Here is a 24000-nt window from a genome sequence, read left to right on the forward strand (position 1 = left end):
AAGGGACATAACTGGCCGACCCCTCAGTGTTCAAGAGAGAACTCGATAAACACCTCCAAAGGATACCTGATCAACCAGGCTGTGACTCATACTTCAGGCTGCAAGTAGCCGCGTCCAACAGCCTTGTTGACCAGTCCACCAATCAGGAGGCCTGGTCGAGGACCGGGCCGCGGGAACATTGAGTCCCGAAATCATAGTAAATTAACCGCAGGGTGTGTCACGTCCTCGTACCGTGACTGGTGAGACCATCGGTCACGGTCTGGGGAAGAGGTAATGAGGAAGGCAGGTAGACTGGCAGGTCACTTAAGCATGCATATATATATGTATATATATATATATATAAATAAATAAATAAAAAAAAAAAAAAAAAATATATATATATATATATATATATATATATATATATATATATATATATATATATATATATATATATATAAAATATTATTTCTTTATGAATAAGTTTCCATCGGCATCCCAGCTATCGTTAGGTGTGGTGGTGACTCGTTACTCGTCACCTGGCGTGCAAGATGTGCGCGTGTAAGACAAGTTCTCAGCAAACGCCACTAATGTTTTCCGTCTCTTCCTTAGACACCATATTTATGTTGTATTTTACCAGTCTATATATAACTGTCTCGTCCTGCATCTACCTCCTGTACCCTTCCCCGCCCACTTGGCCCCCACCACCCATATGGTCCCCCTCTTCACCCACATGCCCCCCCCCAACCCACATGCGCCCCCCCTCTACCCACATGGCCCCCATCCTGGCCCGCCGGCACACCTCCCCAGCCCCACACGATATATAAATATAAGGCTGAGCTCCCGCGCCTCAGCTTAACATTTAGCTTCGAACCACTGCGAACAACGATCAACGACTTCCGAACGAGTGCGTCTGTGTGTTTTGTCGTGCATTCCCGCGTGTCGTCGGGGTCCACGGCGTGACGGACGGCGTAGAGCATTGACCACCTTGGTCAGACTTGACGAGTGACCGCCATGAGGTTGCCTTTCCAGGAGAAGGTAGGTGACTAGGGGCAGGGGAGGTAGGTGACTAGGGGCACCTTACCTTGAGGTTACTCTGAGGTGTTTCCGAGGCTTAGCGTCCCCGCGGCCCGGTCGTCGATCAGTCCTCCTGTGTGTTGAATTGGTCAACCAGGCTGTTGGACGCGGCTTCTCGCAGCCTGACGTATGAGTCAGCCTGGTTGATCAGGTAGGGGAAGGGGAATCAGGTAGGGCAGGGAAAGGTATGTGAGTAGCGAGCAAGTGAGTGGACATTGCCCTCTCAAGTCTGTCTTGGTGCCATGGCAGAATCCCTATCATTCCTTGTTACTGAGGTCACATTCCTGTGTGTGTGTGTGTGTGTGTGTGTGTGTGTGTGTGTGTGTGTGTGTGTGTGTGTGTGTGTGTGTGTGTGTGTGTGTGTGTGTGTGTGTGTCGCAAACATTGGAAGCATGGTGACGGGTCAGCTGAGGCCTGTGGCCAAGTGTAGCTGGCAGCTCTCCCGTCCACCTCCCCCTGGAGTCGTCTGCCAGAATGTTCTCCCAGTGTGCTGCTGTGTAGCGCTGCTACACCGAATCGTTGCCGTTTGGGGGAAGATGATTTTCCTTTAACTTGTGTTATCTTGTGTTTAATAAACCGTTTACCTGCTGGAGGAACCAAATAAGATGCTTAAAATCCTAACGTTAAACGTCAGAGACGAACGCCTTCCTGAATCCCTGATGGATTCGTCTGCAGTCAGAATATGCTTACTAGGAACGCTGGTAAAATGTACAAGACAGCTTCATGAATCTTAGATGGTCTTGAAGCAAATTAAAACTTGTGTGTAAACAATGTTACCAAGAAATAAGACAGCGATGTGAATGGGATCTTATGTTTGATCAAAACCAACCAGGTATACATAGAACACGTACGTCAGCCTATATAGCTGTGTGAGGCGTAACTAGTTAATTATCCACTGAAATATTCTACCCTTAAATAAACAATAGATAAATGTTGCAGAAATTTAACAGTAAAAGGAACGGTAGTAACTATTGGTTATGTCTTACTACATCATAACACAGGATAAAAAAAAATTCCCACACTTATGTGTTGGTGTACTTTAAATCATTACATAAAATACACCAAGTTTTTCGCCTTCACGTGAGTGCCTTGTCAAGGTCCGAGTGTGTGGTTCGGACGAGACTTGACAACTTTGTGATGTAAGTCTTATCCAAGACTCCTGTAAGACTTGAGCCGTGGTTCACCAGGTCACTTGTGAATGTTGTCCTCAGACCTCGGCAGCTTAGTTTGTATTTATTACCCACTTCACGACCTCCAAACAACCGCGAGGTCGTCCATAGAAATAATAACCTTGGGTAGAGGACGACCTCGTAGCGGCAGGGAACCTGGTTGATACCTGGTTGATGGGGTTCTGGGAGTTCTTCTACTCCCCAAGCCCGGCCCGAGGCCAGGCTCGACTTGAGAGAGTTTGGTCCACCAGGCTGTTGCTTGGAGCGGCCCGCAGGCCCACATACCCACCACAGCCCGGTTGGTCCGGCACTCCTTGAAGAAAACTGTCTAGTTTTCTCTTTTAGATGTCCACGATTGTTCCGGCAATATTTCTTATGCTCGCTGGGAGGGTGTTGAACAACCGCGGACCTCTGATGTTTATACAGTGTTCTCTGATTGTGCCTATGGCACCTCTGCTCTTCACTGGTTCTATTCTGCATTTTCTTCCATATCGTTCACTCCAGTACGTTGTTTTTTTATTGTGTAGATTAGGGACCTGACCCTGCAGTATTTTTCATGGGTATATTATTTGGTATCTCGCTCGTCTCTCTTCTCGTGAGTACATTTGGAGAGCTTTGAGACGATCCCAATAATTTAGGTGCTTTATCTCGTCTATGTGTGCCGTATATGTTCTCTGTATTCCCTCTATTTCAACAATATCTCCTGCTCTGAAGAGGAAAATGAGTACTGAGCAGCACTCAAGACAGAACAACACAAGTGATTTGAAGAGTACAACCATTGTGATGGGATCCCTGGATTTGAAAGTTCTCGTAATCCATCCTATAATTTTTTTCTGGCTGACGCAATATTTGCTTGGTTATGCTCCCTAAACGTTAGGTCGTCAGACATTATTATTCCCAAATTCTTTACATGTTACTTTACATGTTGGAAGTCGTGAGTTAACCTTTTGGAGGTGTTATCAAGTTCACTCTTGAACAGAATGCAGTGTCAGTAATGACCTTATATTTAGAGGGACGGTGTTGACAACCTTTGAGACTTTAATTTTCATTACATTTCCTCTTGAGAGTTAGGTGTGCATGCCTGTGTTTCAATGAGGTTATTGCACACATTCTGCCAGGCTTCCCGCTCTCGTCAGGAATGATTTCAGTGATGCAGTTTGCAGCCGCTCCTCTAATATTCCAGTTGTAGATTATAGTGTGTCTCGCCTGCATGTAAGGCCAGACTGTTCTGGGGAACTTGACTGTCGCCTCAACGTGGGTCCACTCCACTGAGTGGATTCTGGCAGAATGTTCTCAAGGTCACCAGCCTAAAAAGAACCAGTTAATGTAATATTCCCCTTACAGAGTACTAGTGTCTTTAAAAATAGCACCTTTGGTTTGTTATCTCTGGCTTGAAACGATCTTGTTATCTAGCCTATCATTTTTCTTGCAGTTTTGCAGTTATTTTGTTGTCTTTAAACGTACGACTCTCTTAAGACACATTCTCTAATGTATTTTACCTTAGCGCTCCACCCTAATGCATTACCACATAATGTGGTACCGCCACAGTATGAACACCAGGGTCTCTCACAATACACACTGAAGCTTGACTACTCTCACAGTCTGCGACAGTTGTCTATCCCTGATCATCCAAGTGGTTGGGGCACCATTCCTTCCCTCCGTCCCATCCCAAATCCTTATCCTGACCCCTACCAAGTGCTATATAGTCGTAATGGCTTGGCGCTTTCTCTTGATACCCTTCCCAACTCTGGCAGACACTACACGTTAACATAATAACCTGAGGTAAACAGTTCCTCTGGCGCCAGAGTAAGGTGATCGCTGGCGCCTCGCGTGCATAACAAGCGTCTAACTTTAAGGTGAGATCCACACAGATAAGCGGGGCCGCTGCCAGACACCAAGAGTTCAATTCAGGAGGAAAGGATTTTGTGTATGGAAGATTCTTAGTCTGTCTCATATTGTTTGATCACACATCTGGTAGTTTTGATGGTCACTAATTTGTTCTTGAATCAGTTCCCGACTCTGGTCGTGTTACGTCATCCCTTGGATATATTTATGTTCAAGATCAAAGCTTTAGCGTTGTTCCAGGTGACTGTTGTTGTTCCAGGTGTCGGAATATCCGACACCATTTAATAATAATATCATACAGACAGATAAGAGCTGTGTTATAAACAAGTTACCCATAGAAAACGTAACTTGTAGTGGAATTACCGTCTATAGAAAACGGGATATCATCACCACATACTATTATAATTCACCAGCTATTCTGCTGGGAATTGTTCTTAAATACATTAGTCTTTGGACTTTACCATCATAAAACATCTCATATAAATTAACTTAATTATCAATATTAAAGTAGAGTAAATGTGACCCTTCTATCACTTTCTGAAATCTGGACAAAGTAGGCCAGGCGTCAGAGTGAGGAAGGAGAGCAGCCATTGTTGTGTCACCTCCGAGACGTGTGGAGCGAGTTCGGCTCCTATCATTCTGGACAATGTCGGCCAGTGACGTCAATAGAATGGAGTGTTAGATGCAGCCATTTATATTGAGACCAGAGGCTCACACGGGAGCAAATTCGGCTCCTGTTAATTTACTTGGACGTAGTGTTATGGAAACCAAAGGTACCATCTCCAACACGATGTCTACAATCAAGTTAAGTGTCTATCCGAAACCCGTTTATCATTCATTTATGGCCATTAATGTCAGGATATAGGGTAACCCGGTTAGATCACGTGGAAGCCTCAAACTAAAGGTAATGAAGCCAGGTCTTCCATGTACCATGTACAGTTTTCTCTGATATAACTTGTCATATATAGGATTCTGGCTTCACAGCTAGCGCACTTTTGACAGGTCAAGACGAGGATGCAAGATTTTGTGCACCAGTTACTGGGTGATATGGAAGCTACCTCAAAGAGGATAATTTGGTGTCTACACTCTAGTTATACCTGGTGGTCTAACCTGCTGTACTATAAGATAAGGAACCTCATCAATGTATGTAGCTATTACTGTAGTTTGATTGGCTGCATATATATAAACTAATAAACCCCCCTAATGTGTAGAGGATCGATTTGTGAGATTGAGATTATGGCAGAAATACAGTCCACTTATCATTATACAAATTGCTATCGAAGTATATAAATTAACGTAAATATAAATTCATATAAATTAAATAAATATAAATCTCACAGGTCGGTTCCCACATTATTTGGTCATCTTCGAACCGGATGACGGATTATTTGATCCTTTGAACCCACATTTGGTCATCTTAGTACCGGATGAACCAGTTAACCAAACCAGTGGATTCATTAAATATACTAGTGCAGTGTTATTTAAACAAAGCCAGTCAAGACAGCGGCATTGCCTCGTGGGAGCTCAGGAGCCTCCCTCAGCCCAGTTCAGCTTCGTCAGCGGTTTCATGCACACCCACAGATATTTGGTGGCGTGTTATTTCGTGAAATGACAGCGCTAATATAGAATCCAGCCAAATTAGTGACTGTGTCTTCGCGAGATTGTTCACGGATTTCGTGGTGTTACATTTCGCGAGAGATTATCCACGAATTTTGTGGACTTTATTTCGCGAGGTCACTAATAATATTTAATACTTCTTGATAATATTAGAAGTTACATAGAGGCTAATTAAGAGGCTATTATCAATAATTGTGTATATTATTTCTCCAAATAGAGAATTATTTAATATATATTGCACTAGTGATCACAGTATAATATTTACTAATTGCCAACCCACAACAGGGTAGGATATTAACCATTGACTAGTTGAACTATTATTGTTCATCCTAGTCCCATTATTACAATAGTCAGTTGTACTATATTGAACAACCTAACACCATTAATGAATGGTCCAGACCCTATTTTGGGTGTAATTTTTATCAACTCGAGTTGAGTTGTGTATATATAATAATTTACTTATGATCATTACACCTTTGAGTGATTAATTAGTGTCTCTACCATCCTAGGGTGATATAGAAGAGCTAACCTAAAGGTACTTCCAGTGACACTGGTTTATTACTTAAATCATTAGTGTGGATGATTGTATATATATAATGTGTATTAATTTTAAGTGCTAACCTCTAGTAGAGGTAGGATTATTGCCTAGTGAGTGCAGAATTTACCCTAGGCTACCATCAGTGTTTGTTCAGTATTATGAGCAGCCCAAGTACAAGTCCCACAAGGCTTCACCAACTAGCCAGGATGGATAATGCAGGGAGAATGAAAAGAACCCTTGCAGGTCTTAAAGGCCACTTAACAAGACAGATCAAGAAATATGAAGATTTGTCACAACAATCAACAGTTGATTATGCTGACCTGGAAAGCTATTATCAAGCAGCTGCAGGTAAATTTGAGCAAATCAAATGCCAAATGGCTGTCCTTGTGGGGACAGACTACTACCATCAATTCATTGGTAGCCCTACTAAATATCAGGGCATAACCATGTTAAACTCTGCAGGAGGTAAATTACTCTCAGGCCCAGTATCAAGCCTGAGGAGTCCTATGCCTGCAGATAAACAATACCAGTAGAAATCTAAATTTGTCAGCTGATTATATTTCTCCAGTAGCATTATACTAAGGAGATTACAGCTGACTATACCAACAGAGGTTGATGTTAGTATCATCATTTGAAGCTGAAGATGAGTTCATGAGGCCTCAGTGGCAAATCAGTGAACAGTAGCCTAAAACAGCTACAAGTCACTGCGACCAATGTCACTGAACCCACTGCAGTCTCAGAACCATACTTTACTTTAATGATGAGCTATTCAATCTTCTGAATCAATTAACTAAATTAAACCCCAATAAATCTGATGACTGATTTGATACATTTATTATTTAATCAAGATGTATTCCATGGGCCTCAGTGTTTATATATCAGTGACCAGTTACCTGAACAAACTTCAAGTTATATCTAATGTCACTGATCTCACTGCAGTCCCTGAATCATACTTGACTGTAGTACTTGATCACATCCAGTCTTCTGGGTTAAATAATATGTAATAAGGCTTGAATATTAGCCTTTCAAGAGTTGACAGGGAAATGAAATCGCATTAGACTTCTAACCCTTGCAACTCTAGTACGGGACATCCGTCCTGTACGAACAGACGCGCAAATGTGTGATTACTAACTATAATTCGAAGGAGGAGTATCGGTGTTCGTCTGTTCTAAATAGGACTTCGACCCGTGAGCAGCCCCCTGGGGAATTATGTCGGAATATCCGACACCATTTAATAATAATATCATACAGACAGATAAGAGCTGTGTTATAAACAAGTTACCCATAGAAAACGTAACTTGTAGTGGAATTACCGTCTATAGAAAACGGGATATCATCACCACATACTATTATAATTCACCAGCTATTCTGCTGGGAATTGTTCTTAAATACATTAGTCTTTGGACTTTACCATCATAAAACATCTCATATAAATTAACTTAATTATCAATATTAAAGTAGAGTAAATGTGACCCTTCTATCACTTTCTGAAATCTGGACAAAGTAGGCCAGGCGTCAGAGTGAGGAAGGAGAGCAGCCATTGTTGTGTCACCTCCGAGACGTGTGGAGCGAGTTCGGCTCCTATCATTCTGGACAATGTCGGCCAGTGACGTCAATAGAATGGAGTGTTAGATGCAGCCATTTATATTGAGACCAGAGGCTCACACGGGAGCAAATTCGGCTCCTGTTAATTTACTTGGACGTAGTGTTATGGAAACCAAAGGTACCATCTCCAACACGATGTCTACAATCAAGTTAAGTGTCTATCCGAAACCCGTTTATCATTCATTTATGGCCATTAATGTCAGGATATAGGGTAACCCGGTTAGATCACGTGGAAGCCTCAAACTAAAGGTAATGAAGCCAGGTCTTCCATGTACCATGTACAGTTTTCTCTGATATAACTTGTCATATATAGGATTCTGGCTTCACAGCTAGCGCACTTTTGACAGGTCAAGACGAGGATGCAAGATTTTGTGCACCAGTTACTGGGTGATATGGAAGCTACCTCAAAGAGGATAATTTGGTGTCTACACTCTAGTTATACCTGGTGGTCTAACCTGCTGTACTATAAGATAAGGAACCTCATCAATGTATGTAGCTATTACTGTAGTTTGATTGGCTGCATATATATAAACTAATAAACCCCCCTAATGTGTAGAGGATCGATTTGTGAGATTGAGATTATGGCAGAAATACAGTCCACTTATCATTATACAAATTGCTATCGAAGTATATAAATTAACGTAAATATAAATTCATATAAATTAAATAAATATAAATCTCACAGGTCGGTTCCCACACCAGGTGACTGTTGTTGTTCCCGGTGACTGTTGTTGTTCCAGGTGACTGTTGTTCCAGGTGACTGTTGTTGTTCCAGGTGACTGTTGTTGTTCCAGGTGACTGTTGTTGTTCCAGGTGACTGTTGTTGTTCCAGGTGACTGTTCTTGTTCCAGGTGACTGTTGTTGTTCCAGGTGACTGTTGTTGTTCCAGGTGACTGTTGTTGTTCCAGGTGACTGTTGTTGTTCCAGGTGACTGTTGTTGTTCCAGGTGACTGTTGTTGTTCCAGGTGACTGTTGTTGTTCCAGGTGACTGTTGTTGTTCCAGGTGACTGTTGTTGTTCCAGGTGACTGTTGTTGTTCCGGGTGACTGTTGTTGTTCCAGGTGACTGTTCTTGTTCCGGGTGACTGTTGTTGTTCCGGGTGACTGTTGTTGTTCCAGGTGACTATTGTTGTTCCAGGTGACTGTTGTTGTTCCGGGTGACTGTTGTTGTTCCAGGTGACTGTTGTTCCAGGTGACTGTTGTTGTTCCAGGTGACTGTTGTTGTTCCAGGTGACTGTTGTTGTTCCAGGTGACTGTTGTTGTTCCAGGTGACTGTTCTTGTTCCAGGTGACTGTTGTTGTTCCAGGTGACTGTTGTTGTTCCAGGTGACTGTTGTTGTTCCAGGTGACTGTTGTTGTTCCAGGTGACTGTTGTTGTTCCAGGTGACTGTTGTTGTTCCAGGTGACTGTTGTTGTTCCAGGTGACTGTTGTTGTTCCAGGTGACTGTTGTTGTTCCAGGTGACTGTTGTTGTTCCAGGTGACTGTTCTTGTTCCGGGTGACTGTTGTTGTTCCGGGTGACTGTTGTTGTTCCGGGTGACTGTTGTTGTTCCGGGTGACTGTTGTTGTTCCAGGTGACTATTGTTGTTCCAGGTGACTGTTGTTGTTCCGGGTGACTGTTGTTGTTCCGGGTGACTGTTGTTGTTCCGGGTGACTGTTGTTGTTCCAGGTGACTGTTGTTGTTCCCGGTGACTGTTGTTGTTCCCGGTGACTGTTGTTGTTCCCGGTGACTGTTGTTGTTCCAGGTGACTGTTGTTGTTCCAGGTGACTGTTGTTGTTCCCGGTGACTGTTGTTGTTCCAGGTGACTGTTGTTGTTCCAGGTGACTGTTGTTGTTCCAGGTGACTGTTGTTGTTCCAGGTGACTGTTGTTGTTCCAGGTGACTGTTGTTGTTCCCGGTGACTGTTGTTGTTCCCGGTGACTGTTGTTGTTCCAGGTGACTGTTGTTGTTCCAGGTGACTGTTGTTGTTCCAGGTGACTGTTGTTGTTCCAGGTGACTGTTGTTGTTCCAGGTGACTGTTGTTGTTCCAGGTGACTGTTGTTGTTCCAGGTGACTGTTGTTGTTCCAGGTGACTGTTGTTGTTCCAGGTGACTGTTGTTGTTCCAGGTGACTGTTGTTGTTCCAGGTGACTGTTGTTGTTCCAGGTGACTGTTGTTGTTCCAGGTGACTGTTGTTGTTCCGGGTGACTGTTGTTGTTCCGGGTGACTGTTGTTGTTCCGGGTGACTGTTCGTGTTCCGGGTGACTGTTGTTGTTCCGGGTGACTGTTGTTGTTCCGGGTGACTGTTGTTGTTCCGGGTGACTGTTGTTGTTCCAGGTGACTGTTGTTGTTCCAGGTGACTGTTGTTGTTCCAGGTGACTGTTGTTGTTCCAGGTGACTGTTGTTGTTCCAGGTGACTGTTGTTGTTCCAGGTGACTGTTGTTGTTCCAGGTGACTGTTGTTGTTCCAGGTGACTGTTGTTGTTCCAGGTGACTGTTGTTGTTCCAGGTGACTGTTGTTGTTCCAGGTGACTGTTGTTGTTCCAGGTGACTGTTGTTGTTCCAGGTGACTGTTGTTGTTCCAGGTGACTGTTGTTGTTCCAGGTGACTGTTCGTGTTCCAGGTGACTGTTGTTGTTCCAGGTGACTGTTGTTGTTCCAGGTGACTGTTGTTGTTCCAGGTGACTGTTGTTGTTCCAGGTGACTGTTGTTGTTCCAGGTGACTGTTGTTGTTCCAGGTGACTGTTCGTGTTCCAGGTGACTGTTGTTGTTCCAGGTGACTGTTCCTGATCCAGGTGACTGTTCTTGTCCTAGATCTCTTAACTAGGCGCACTGCCTTGTATTAGTGGATGCAGATAAATACATAATACATAAATACATAAGTTGCCCAAGAGTTAGTGACTGCTGGTGGGTGTAGTCTGGGAAGTGTGGAGGCTGGAGCGGCTGGTGGCACCTTGGTGAGGAAGGGAGGTGATGGACTGTAAAAGCATCTCTGGCCTGGAAATGAGGCCGTAGACTTGGTGAGGACGTGAAGACTGTTGTGGTCTTAGTAACCAGCCTTAGGACTGGTTACTAAGGACTTAGTCGTAACCAGCAAGTGTAATAATGGCTCCAGAAGTATGGACGGTGTAGAGGAGCGAGTGAGAGCCGAGGAGACATGGTCTAGAGTAATGGGATGAACGGGAATTTGATGAAGGGAGAAGGAGAGAGATTAGCACTGGAGGGAACCGCAGCGAAGTGTAGCTGTTGTAGAGGCGCCGCCGGGAGGGTGGAGAGTGCAGCCAGCGAACAGTAATGGAATATTCATGTCAACATACTGCAGAGGGAATATTGTGCCGTCTGTGACTGGGTGGTGGGGGTCACGTAGAGCGCCTCGCCCCCCTCCTCGCTGGCACCCAAGACCAGTAGGGGAAGCTGGCCGTATTAACATGGGTGAGGCACTGTTGCTGGCTGGCCTGGCACTTGTCTCACCCACCGGAAGAGTCGGCGCCCACACACATTATTTTGTTTTAATAATTTTGAGGGGAGTTAAAGAGTAATTTCATGACAGTTTAAGTTACTGCCTTTCCTGGAGAACTTTAAGGTTTAATATATATTTTCATTTTGTTATTTAGCTTCACGAAACAGTTATTGACGTCGCTTGAGCAGCTACTGTGAGGGACGCTATAAAGTACTGTTGACCCTGGAAGTGTAGTACTCCGGGGCGGCTACACCTGGTCTTGGAAGACGGCGGGATGCGAGGTGTATGACACGGGATCCCAGCACACTACACACAGGAGACGAGAGCATCTTCCCGTCTGCGTCAACAAGAGGAATAACATAGTGGCTCAGGCAGCCACCAGGGAAGCCTTGCCTCAGGACCTTTACAAAGGTTAGAGGTTTGGAAGTGTGAGTAATGAGACATAAGAGCAGTCTTAGAGAGGAGCACAAGTGCCAGCAGCAGCCTATACCAGCCGGGACTCTGTGGGGTTGTGTTACTGACGCCGGGGTCTCGTATCAAAGGACCTTCACCAACTCCATATAAACAAAACACGGTTGTGAACACTGAGTGGGAGACATGGGTGTGTGTGGGGTGCCCTGAGAGATGAGTTATCCTACCGGGGAGTGCGTGGGGGGTCGTGATGTTGTCTGCTCCTCCTGGAGGGTTGGTTGGAGCCTTGTCTCTCCACTCCTCTGTCTCGGAACCCCGTCACTCGTGTCCTTAATGTGTGTTCATTTTGCCCCGAGGGGCGAGTTTATTGGGCAGCGTCACTCATCCTGTGAGTGGACACACCGCCATAGTGACAGTATTGGGCAGCGCCACTCATCCTGTGAGTGGACACACCGCCATAGTGACAGTATTGGGCAGCGCCACTCATCCTGTGAGTGGACACACCGCCATAGTGACAGTATTGGGTAGCGCCACTCATCCTGTGAGTGGACACACCGCCATAGTGACAGTATTGGGCAGCGCCACTCATCCTGTGAGTGGACACACCGCCATAGTGACAGTATTGGGCAGCGCCACTCATCCTGTGAGTGGACACACCGCCATAGTGACAGTATTGGGCAGCGCCACTCATCCTGTGAGTGGACACACCGCCATAGTGACAGTATTGGGCAGCGCCACTCATCCTGTGAGTGGACACACCGCCATAGTGACAGTATTGGGCAGCGCCACTCATCCTGTGAGTGGACACACCGCCATAGTGACAGTATTGGGCAGCGTCACTCATCTTGTGAGTGGACATACCGCCATAGTGACAGTATTGGGCAGCGCCACTCATCCTGTGAGTGGACACACCGCCATAGCAGCATGTACAACACTCCCCAATAGGAAGAAAACCCGCTGGGTTGTTCATCCTGTCACTTGTACCCAGACACAGCTGGGACTTCCTTAACTGCCTCAAATGAACAGTTTGTTCATTTTGTTCATCTGCCTCAAATGAACAGTTTGTTCATTTTGTCTTAAATTTGTTACCATTTTCCCACTGCTGTTTACTAGAGTAGTACCCGGCGGTGCCCGGGTCGACCTAAGCACTCCTGCCAGTATGTCTCACGTGTCACAATACATCAACATGTATCTCATGTGTCAGCCACTTTCAGAGCTGGACAAATTGCTGACCTGGAGTGTGTGCAAAGGTTATACCAAAATCCTCTCAATAAAACACCTGAGTTATTGTGACCGTTTGAAATGCTGTAACTGTCCATGGGACGAGGACCAGCTCGTCCTCCTGTCTTCTGGTAGTAGTTACAGTAACGATGAGGATCATAATATATATATTTACCCACCTATAACGAGATTAGAAAGTAGAAATCTGAACTATTGAGTTCGACAAACCGGAAAATTATATATTTTTTACTTGTGTTGCTTTGTCAAACTAAACTAACGAAACCTTTCTAGGTCTAATACACGATATCTGAGGCCTAATATAGTACATATGTGTGCTATACTAGGCCTAGGAATATGTAAGTTTGTTTTTTAGCTTCATTTATTTTAAGAGAATTCCTTATTAGTCAGTATACTACTGTATAAAAGCTAAATACGTACGAATTGTTGACTATTGACGACCGTCACAATAGGTACACTATCAGAACAGGAGGATGAGTTGCCAGGAGGCATGGCAGCATGTGCAACATGGCCCCCGTTGAAAAGCAGAGGTACTATGTAGGTACAATAGGTACTCTGAGAGAGAACTATCAACATGAAAGGTCCACAGTTTGTTTACACGCTTTCAATACACATAAGGGACATACAGGACCGACCTCTCACGGTACCTGGATGGTACCTGGAGTGAGATCTGAGAGTTCTTCTACTCCCCAACCAAGCCCAAGCCCGGCCCGAGGCCAGGCTTGACTTGTGAGAGCTTGGTCAAACAGGCTGTTGCTTGGAGCGGCCCGCAGGCCCACAGATGTTAGAAAGAGAACTTGATACACGCCACAAAGGATACCTGGTTGGATGCGATTCTTCCGTCAGGCTGCTAGCAGGTGGGTTTAACAGCCTGGCAGACTAACCCACCTACGACAGCAGACAGGTGGGTTTAACAGCCTGGCCCCCAACTACGACAGCTGACAGGTGTACAGATGGGTACACCAAGGCAATTTTCTGCAGCTTAGCTTAATTATATCTTCCCTGATTGCTCACATTTTTCCCGAAGCCTATCTCTTGACATGTTGAGCCACCCCCGCCCCACCCTCCTCCAACCCCACCCACCCCCGCCCCCACCCTCCAACCCCCAACCCCCACCCTCCAACCCCAACCCTCCAACCCCCACCCTCCAACCCCAACCCCCACATTCCAACCCCAACCCCCACCCACCTCCACCCCCACCCTCCAACCCCCATACTAAACCACCCTTCCTCCCTCGAGGCGTGCCAGAAAAGTGAGGAAGTGGCACTTTCATCAACTTCTGAAAAAACTGTGCATTTTGGAGGCAAAATGCGTGCGGGTGGAGGAATTGGTGGTGAGGTTGGGGGGGATGGTTGGGTGTGTGGTGGGGATGCCCCCCCCCCCCCTCTCGCTCGCTCTCTCTAGCTCTCTCTCTCTCTCTAGCTCTCTGTGAGCAGACCTGACGACGAGGAAGTGTTATTGAGGAAGTTTGTGGAGGTAATGAGACGAGGTTTAAGGAGAGTGGAGGAGGAGGAGGAGGCTGGGTGGAGACGGCTCCATGCTGCACATAACCTCCACACCTCAGACAGTCGACCGTTTGGTGCGCAATATTAACACTTGTGGAACAACTTGTGTTGGATTTGTCAGTTTTGAGGGAGCCGGTCGGCCGAGCGGACAGCACGCGGGGCTTGTGATCCTGGGTTTGATCCCAGGCGCCGGAGAGAAACAATGGGCAGAGTTTCTTTCACCCTATGCCCCTGTTACCTAGCAGTAAAATAGGTACCTGGGTGTTAGTCAGCTGTCACGGGCTGCTTCCTGGGGGTGGAGGCCTGGTCGAGGACCGGGCCGCGGGGACACTAAAAAAGCCCCGAAATCATCTCAAGATAACCTCTAACAGTTTTTACTTGACCACTGTGATGGTCAAGAGAAGAAATTCCATTGGCTAGATAATCCGTGAAGTCGTGCATTAAGTTGACTTAGTGAAGATGACAGACCGATAGCTGATAACACTAACATCACACGTCATAAAAATCTTTGAATGAGTGATAAGAAGTAGGATCACAAATTACATGGAATCATATCATCTCCGTAACCCTGGACAACATTCTGGGAGACGGTTTTAAGCGACAAAACTCCCACACAGGGAATAGCTCAACTGACAGCTGAAGCTTACAAGGTCTGCTTGAAGCACGTGCTTGTGAGGAGGGGCAGAAAGAGGACCACTCTAGAAAGAGAACGCAGACGACTGTACAGGAGAAGGAAAAACGTAACGGAAATGCTTCGGCAGACACGACTATCACAAGAAAGGAAAATAAACCTAAACAGGGAGATCGAAGAAAGAGCAAACGTTGAAGCGATCATATGAGTCTGAGGAAATGGAATTGGAACAGAAAGCTATACAAGAGATAAGGAAAAATCCGAAATATTTTTTCACATCAAAATCCAAAACCTCGACCAGTATTGGACCGTTAATTACAAATGAAGGTACGTACACAGAGGACAACAAAGAGATTAGTGAAATTCTAAGAAGCCAGTATGAGGCTGTTTAGCACACCAATAAACAACATGAAAGTTGATGATCCAGACAGCTTCTTTATGAATGACATTCAAGCTGCAGATAATATAACGGATATTACCACAAACTCGGAAGACTTTGAAAGAGAAATTGACAATATGCCTATGCACTCAGCTCCTGGGCCTGACTCGTGGAATTCAATATTCATAAAGAAATGTAAAGTACCAGTAGTGAGAGCACTCAGCGTAATATGGAGAAAGAGCCTGGATACAGGGGAGATACCAGCAGCACTTAAATCTGCTGATATATTTCCTCTGCACAAGGGGGGTAGCAAAGCTTTCGCAATAAATTATAGACCAGTTGCACTAACATCACACATAACAAATGTTTTTGAAAGAGTGATAAGGAATCAAATTTATAGTTTTGTGGAAAATAATGAGTTACACAATCCAGGACAACATGAATTTAGAGCGAGTAGATCCTGTCTGTCACAGTTACTCATCCACTATGACAAAAAAAAAAAGCCTTTAAAGAAAAGCAAAATGCAGATGTTGTATACACTGATTTTACAAAGACATTCGACAAATGTGATCATGGAGTGATGACCCATAAAATTAATTCAATAGGAATAACTCATAAAGTGGGGCGTTGAATTTTCAACTTTCAAAGAGAACGCAGAAAGTGACGGTCAATCGAGTAAGATCAAGCCCAAGTGCAGTGAAAATCTCTGTACCCCAGGGTACAGTCCTTGCACCACTGTACCCCAGGGCACAGTCCTTGCACCACTGTACCCCAGGGCACAGTCCTTGCACCACTGTACCCCAGGACTGAAACACAAAGAGTAACAGTCAATCAGATAAAATCGAGTCCAAGCGATGTTAAAAGCTCTGTACCTCAAGGTACAGTCCTTGCACCGCTACTGTTCCTTATTCTCATATCTGATATAGACAAAAATACACGCCACAGCTTCGTGTCGTCCTTTGCAGATGACACAAAAATCAGCATGAAAATTACCTCTGCTGAAGACATTGAAAAACTACAAGCAGATGTCAACAAAGTTTTTGATTGGGCAGCAGAAAATAACATGATGTTTAACAGTGATAAATTTCAGGTACTCAGGTACGGCAAAAATGAGGATCTGAAACATAATACAGGGTACAAAACACAATCGAATCTTCCCATAGTAGGAAAACAGCATGTCAAGGATTTGGGAATAATGATGTCCGACGATCTAACGTTTAGGGAGCATAACCAAGCAAATATCGCGTCAGCCAGAAAAATGATCGGATGGATTACGAGAACTTTCAAATCCAGGGATCCCATCACAATGGTTGTACTCTTCAAGTCACTTGTGCTGTCCCGTCTCGAGTACTGCTCAGTACTCACTTCCCCCTTCAGTGCAGGAGAGATTGCTGAAATAGAGGGAATACAGAGAACATATACAGCACGCATAGACGAGATAAAACACCTAAATTATTGGGATCGTCTCAAAGCTCTCCAAATGTACTCTCTAGAAAGGAGACGAGAGAGATACCAAATAATATACACCTGGAAAATACTGGAGGGTCAGGTCCCAAATCTACACAGTAAAATAACAACGTACTGGAGTGAACGATATGGAAGAAAATGCAAGATTGAACCTGTGAAGAGCAGAGGTGTCATAGGCACAATCAGAGAGCACTGTATAAACATCAGAGGTCCGCGGTTGTTCAACGTCCTCCCAGCGAGCATAAGAAATATTGCCGGAACAACCGTGGACATCTTCAAGAGAAAACTGGACGGTTTTCTAAGAGAAGTTCCGGATCAGCCGGGCTGTGGTGGGTATGTGGGCCTGCGGGCCGCTCCAAGCAACAGCCTGGTGGACCAAACTCTCACAAGTCGAGCCTGGCCTCGGGCCGGGCTTGGGGAGTAGAAGAACTCCCAGAACCCCATCAACCAGGTATCAACCAGGCACAGTCCTTGCACCACTGTACCCCAGGGCACAGTCCTTGCACCACTGTACCCCAGGGCACAGTCCTTGCACCACTGTACCCCAGGGCACAGTCCTTGCACCACTGTACCCCAGGGCACAGTCCTTGCACCACTGTACCCCAGGGCACAGTCCTTGCACCACTGTACCCCAGGGCACAGTCCTTGCACCACTGTACCCCAGGGCACAGTCCTTGCACCACTGTACCCCAGGGCACAGTCCTTGTACCACTGCTATTTTTAATCCTTATCTCTGATATAAATAAAAATACTAGTTTTTATTTATATCAAAATACTAAAAATATATAAAAATACTGATATAAATAAAAATACACAGCTTCATGTCATCCTTTGCAGATGATACAAAAATCAGCATGAAAATCGTCACTGTAGAAGACACTGAAAACCTATAGGCAGATATTATTAAAGAATTCGATTGGGCCACTGAAAATAACAATGTTTAAGGGTGACAAGTTCCAGGTACTGAAGTATGGTGTAAACGAGGAACATAAACCAAACACAGGGTACAGGACACAGGACACAGGGTACAGGACACAGGGTACAGGACACAGGGTACAGGGCACAGGGTACAGGACACAGGGTACAGGACACAGGGTACAGGGCACAGGACACAGGGTACAGGACACAGGGTACAGGACACAGGGTACAGGACACAGGGTACAGGGCACAGGACACAGGGTACAGGACACAATCATAACTACTCATAGAAGGAAAGCAACATGTAAAAGATCTGGGAATTATGATGTCTGACGACCTGACATTTAGTGAACATAACCGAGCAAATATAGCGGCGGCGGCCAGGACAATGATAGGATGGATTATGAGAACGTTCACATCCAGAGATCCCACAGTAATGTTAATACTATTTAAATCACTGGTGCTGTCCCGTCTTGAGTATTGCTCGGTACTCACTTCCCCTTTCAGAGCGGGAGAGATCTCTGAATTAGAGGGAATACAGAGAACATATACGGCACGCATAGACACGATAAAACATCTAAATTATTAGGACCGTCTCAAAGTTCTCAAAATGTTTTCTCTGGAAAAAAAGACGAGAAATATATCAAATATTATATTACGGGAAGGTCAGGTCGCAAATTTGAACAGTAGAACAATAACATACTGAGCGATAGATACGGAAAGAAATGCAGAATAGAATCGAGGTGCCATAGGCACAGTCAGAGAACACACTATGAAATCAGAAGTCTACAGCTGTTAAATACTCATCCAGGAACCATTAGAAATTTTACGGTTAGAAATATTCCCGAAACAAAAGTGGAAGTCTGAAAGAAGCATTTAGATAAGTTCTTGGGAGAAGTGGCGGACCAACCGGGTTGTAGTGGATGAAAGGGCCTGCGGGCCGCTCTAAGCAACAGCCTGTTGGACCAAAGTACCACAAGTGGAGCCTGGCCCCAAGCCGGGCTCGGGGAGTAGGATTACCTAAACCCTCTCCAGGTATGCTCCAGGATGTGCAGAATACCCCCGTTGAAGAGCAGAGGTGCAACAGGTACTCTGAGAGAGAACTATCAACATCAGAGGCCCGAGACTGTTCAACACGCTTCCACTACACATAAGGGACATAACTGGCCGACCCCTCACAGTGTTCAAGAGAGAACTATCAACATCAGAGGGCCGAGACTGTTCAACACGCTTCCACTACATATAAGGGACATAACTGGCCGACCCCTCACAATGTTCAAGAGAGAACTATCAACATCAGAGGCCCGAGACTGTTCACCACGCTTCCACTACACATAGGGACATAACTGGCCGACCCTTCACAGTGTTCAAGAGAGAACTATCAACATCAGAGGCCTGAGACTGTTCAACACGCTTCCACTACACATAAGGGACATAACTGGCCGACCCCTCACAGTGTTCAAGAGAGAACTATCAACATCAGAGGGCCGAGACTGTTCAACACGCTTCCACTACATATAAGGGACATAACTGGCCGACCCCTCACAGTGTTCAAGAGAGAACTGGATAAACACCTCCAAAGGATACCTGATCAACCAGGCTGTGACTCGTACGTCAGGCTGCGTGCAGCCGCGTCCAACAGCCTGGTTGATCTGTCCAGCAACGAAGAGGCTTGGTCAGAGACCGGGCCACTGGGACGCTAAGCCCCGAAACCATCACAAGGTAACCACAAGATAAGATGGGCGAATAGGTCTTGGAAGGTAGGAGTACTCAGTGAAGGAGGAGACCGATGTTGGTGGAGGTTAACTTGAAGGTAAGGACTAAGAGAGGGTGGCCATGAGAGGGAGTATGAGGATGGGGGACTGTCAGGATGAGGAGTAAGGATTTAGAACACTTAAGGAGGAGAGAGGAAGGGGGAGTGACAGTTTTCTGGGAGTTAACGTGGATGGCAGACGCTCGGTGTCATGGCAACGCCTCATGCTGGCCTTGTCTGGGTCACGTCACCAGCCTGTAAATATAACTGATAACACGAGCGTGGCAAATTTTCAGACAGAAATTGTGAACATGACCCATGCACTTAGCTCCAGATTCATGGAATTCAGTATTTATAAAGAAATGCAAGGTGCCAGTAGCACAGGCACTCAGTATAGTGTGGAGGAAGAGCTTGGACACGGGGGAGATACCAGATGCACTTAAAGTAGCAGACATAGCCCCTCTACACAAGGGAGGGAGCAAAGCATTGGCAAAGAATTATAGACCAGTTGCACTAACGTCCCACATAATAAAAGTATTTGAGAGAGGATCAGGAATCAGGTCACTAATTTCATGGAGACCAATGACCTCCACAACCCAGGCCAACATGGATTTAGAGCAGGAAGATCATGCCTCTCACAGCTACTTGACCATTACGACAAAATCACTGAGGCATTAGAAGAAAAACAGAATGTAGATGTGGTATACACAGACTTCGCAAAGGCATTCGATAAATGTGACCATGGAGTGATAGCACACAAAATGAGGTCAATGGGAATAACTGGTAAATTAGGACGCTGGATACTTTTTTTTTGAGATCTATACAAGAGTTGTTACATTCTTGTAGAGCCACTAGTACGCGTAGCGTTTCGGGCAGGTCCCTGGAATACGATCCCCGCCGCGAAGAATCGTTTTTACAACCAAGTACACATTTTACTGTTGAGTTAAACAGAGGCTACAGTTAAGGATTTGCGCCCAGTAAATCCTCCCCGGCCAGGATACGAAGCCATGACAAAGCGCTCGCGGAACGGTAGGCGAGTGTCTTACCACTGCACTACGGAGACTGGTGGACAGAACACACAGAGAAAGTCATACATATAAAATAAGAGTCCAAGTGCAGTTAAAAGTTCTGTACCTCAAGGTACAGTCCTTGCACCACTGCTTTCCTTATTCTCATATCAGATATAGACAAAAGTATAAGTCACAGCTTCTTATCAAAATTTGCAAATTACATTATAATCAGCATGAAAATTACTTCTGCTGAAGACATTGAAAACTACAAGCAGATATTAATATAGTTTTCGACGGCGCAACAGAAAATAACATGATGTTTAACAGTGATAAATTTTAAGTACTGAGGTATATGCCCATAATAGGAAATCGGCATGTCAAAAATAATGGAATAATGATGTCCGACGACCTAACGTTTAGGGAGCATAACCAAGCAAATATTGCGTCAGCCAGAAAAATGATAGGATGGATTACGATAACTTTCAAATCCAGGGATCCCATCACAATGGTTGTACTATACAAATCACTTGTGTTGTCCCGTCTTGAGTACTGCTCAGTACTCACTTCCCCCTTCAGAGCAGGAGAGATTGCTGAAATAGAGGGAATACAGAGAACATATACAGCACATAGACGCAATAAAGCACCTAAATTATAGGGATCGTCTCAAAGCTCTCCAAATGTACTCACTAGAAAGAAGACGAGAGAGATATCAAATAATATACACATGGAAAATACTGGGGGGCCAAGTACCAAATTGTCACAGTAGAAAGAAAATGCAGAATAGAACCAGTGAAGAGCAGAGGTGCCATAACCACAGAGAACACTGTCTGAACACCAGAGGTCTAGAGCTGTTCAACACCCTCCCAGCAAGCATTAGAAATATTGCCAGAACAAAGGTGGATGTATTCAAGAGGCACTTAGATCAGTTCTTGCAAGGCGTGCCGGACCAATCAGGCTGTAGTGGAGAGGTGAGCCTGCGGGCTGCTCCAAGCAACAGCCTGTTGGATCAAGTTATTACAAGCCTGCCTCACAACACAGGCTTGGGGAGTAGAAGAACTCCCGAAACCCTCTCCAGGTATGCTCCAGGTATAACCGACTTACAGGTATTGGCTAACACCTGTTGGCGGTGATGAGAGTACTCGCCAGCCGTGCGCCTCGCCCGGTATAGTCAACATCCGCTATGTCACTCCACCTTTAACCCGATCATTCAATACTGGTGCATGTCACCGCACCTTCCACGAGGTCAACACACAGCTACTACCTCACCACATAGCTATACTCAACCTCAGTCAGGTTATACCACAACACTACCATTCCTTTACGGGAGTGAATAGTACTAGCAAGGTCACCATGGCTTTAGGAAGGTCACCATAGCACTAGGAGGGTCACCATAGCACTAGGAGGGTCACCATAGCACTAGGCAGGTTACCATAGCACTAGGCAGGTCACCATAGCACTAGGCAGGTCACCATAGAACTAGGCAGGTCACCATAGCACTAGGAGGGTCACCATAGCACTAGGAGGGTCACCATAGCACTAGGGAGGTCACCATAGCACTAGGAAGGTCACCATAGCACTAGGAAGGTCACCATAGCACTAGGAGGGTCCCCATAGCACTAGGAAGGTCACCATAGCACTAGGCAGGTCACCATAGCACTAGGCAGGTCACCATAGCACTAGGAGGGTCACCATAGCACTAGGAGGGTCACCATAGCACTAGGGAGGTCACCATAGCACTAGGGAGGTCACCATAGCACTAGGATGGTCACCATGGCACTAGGGAAGTCACCATAGCACTAGGGAGGTCACCATAGCACTAGGAGGGTCACCATAGCACTAGGAGGGTCACCATAGCACTAGGGAGGTCACCATAGCACTAGGAGGGTCACCATAGCACTAGGAGGGTCACCATGGCACTAGGGAGGTCACCATAGCACTAGGGAGGTCACCATGGTACTAGGGAAGTCACCATAGCACTAGGAGGGTCACCATGGCACTAGGAGGTCACCATAGCACTAGGAAGGTCACCATAGCACTAGGAGGGTCACCATGGCACTTAGGAAGTCACCATAGCACTAGAAAGGTCACCATAGCACTAGAAAGGTCACCATAGCACTAGGAGGGTCACCATGGCACTAGGGAAGTCACCATAGCACTAGGAGGGTCACCATGGCACTAGGGAGGTCACCATAGCACTAGGAAGGTCACCATGGCACTAGGGAAGTCACCATAGCACTAGGAAGGTCACCATAGCACTAGGAAGGTCACCATGGCACTAGGAGGGTCACCATAGCACTAGGAGGGTCACCATAGCACTAGGAGGGTCACCATAGCACTAGGAGGGTCACCATAGCACTAGGAGGGTCACCATAGCACTAGGAGGGTCACCATAGCACTAGGAGGGTCACCATAGCACTAGGAGGGTCACCATAGCACTAGGAGGGTCACCATAGCACTAGGAGGGTCACCATGGCACTAGGAGGGTCACCATGGCACAAGGAGGGTCACCATGGCACTAGGAGGGTCACCATAGCACTAGGAAGGTCCCCATAGCACTAGGAAGGTCACCATAGCACTTGGAAGGTCACCATGGCACTAGGAGGGTCACCATGGCACTAGGAGGGTCACCATAGCACTAGGAGGGTCACCATAGCACTAGGAAGGTCACCATAGCACTAGGAAGGTCACCATAGCACTAGGAAGGTCACCATAGCACTAGGAAGGTCACCATAGCACTAGGAAGGTCACCATAGCACTAGGAGGGTCACCATAGCACTAGGAGGGTCACCATAGCACTAGGAGGGTCACCATAGCACTAGGAGGGTCACCATAGCACTAGGAGGGTCACCATAGCACTAGGAGGGTCACCATAGCACTAGGAGGGTCACCATAGCACTAGGAGGGTCACCATAGCACTAGGAGGGTCACCATAGCACTAGGAGGGTCACCATAGCACTAGGAGGGTCACCATAGCACTAGGAGGGTCACCATAGCACTAGGAGGGTCACCATAGCACTAGGAGGGTCACCATAGCACTAGGAGGGTCACCATAGCACTAGGAGGGTCACCATAGCACTAGGAGGGTCACCATAGCACTAGGAGGGTCACCATAGCACTAGGAGGGTCACCATAGCACTAGGAGGGTCACCATAGCACTAGGAGGGTCACCATAGCACTAGGAGGGTCACCATAGCACTAGGAGGGTCACCATAGCACTAGGAGGGTCACCATAGCACTAGGAGGGTCACCATAGCACTAGGAGGGTCACCATAGCACTAGGGGTCACCATAGCACTAGGAGGGTCACCATAGCACTAGGAGGGTCACCATAGCACTAGGAGGGTCACCATAGCACTAGGAGGGTCACCATAGCACTAGGAGGGTCACCATAGCACTAGGAGGGTCACCATAGCACTAGGAGGGTCA

At 46.0% G+C, this 24000-nt stretch overlaps 1 protein-coding gene across 27 annotated transcripts in view; it reads left to right on the plus strand.

Annotated features, from left to right (window-relative positions):
* The window catches only part of LOC123756928 (ankyrin-2), a 982618-nt gene that overhangs the window by 460432 nt on the left and 498186 nt on the right, over positions 1-24000 (plus strand). The window contains exon 1 of one of the 27 annotated variants that reach the window (XM_069329396.1): positions 820-1017. The exons of the other annotated variants lie outside the window; for them this stretch is intronic. Within the exon in view, the coding sequence (XP_069185497.1) occupies positions 994-1017 (24 nt within the window). The 5' untranslated portion in view covers positions 820-993. Of the gene's footprint in view, positions 1-819; positions 1018-24000 lie in introns of those variants that run through there. 27 annotated transcript variants of the gene reach the window in all.

The sequence above is a fragment of the Procambarus clarkii genome, chromosome 22 (genome assembly GCF_040958095.1).
Source record: "Procambarus clarkii isolate CNS0578487 chromosome 22, FALCON_Pclarkii_2.0, whole genome shotgun sequence".
Classification (NCBI taxonomy): domain Eukaryota; kingdom Metazoa; phylum Arthropoda; class Malacostraca; order Decapoda; family Cambaridae; genus Procambarus; species Procambarus clarkii.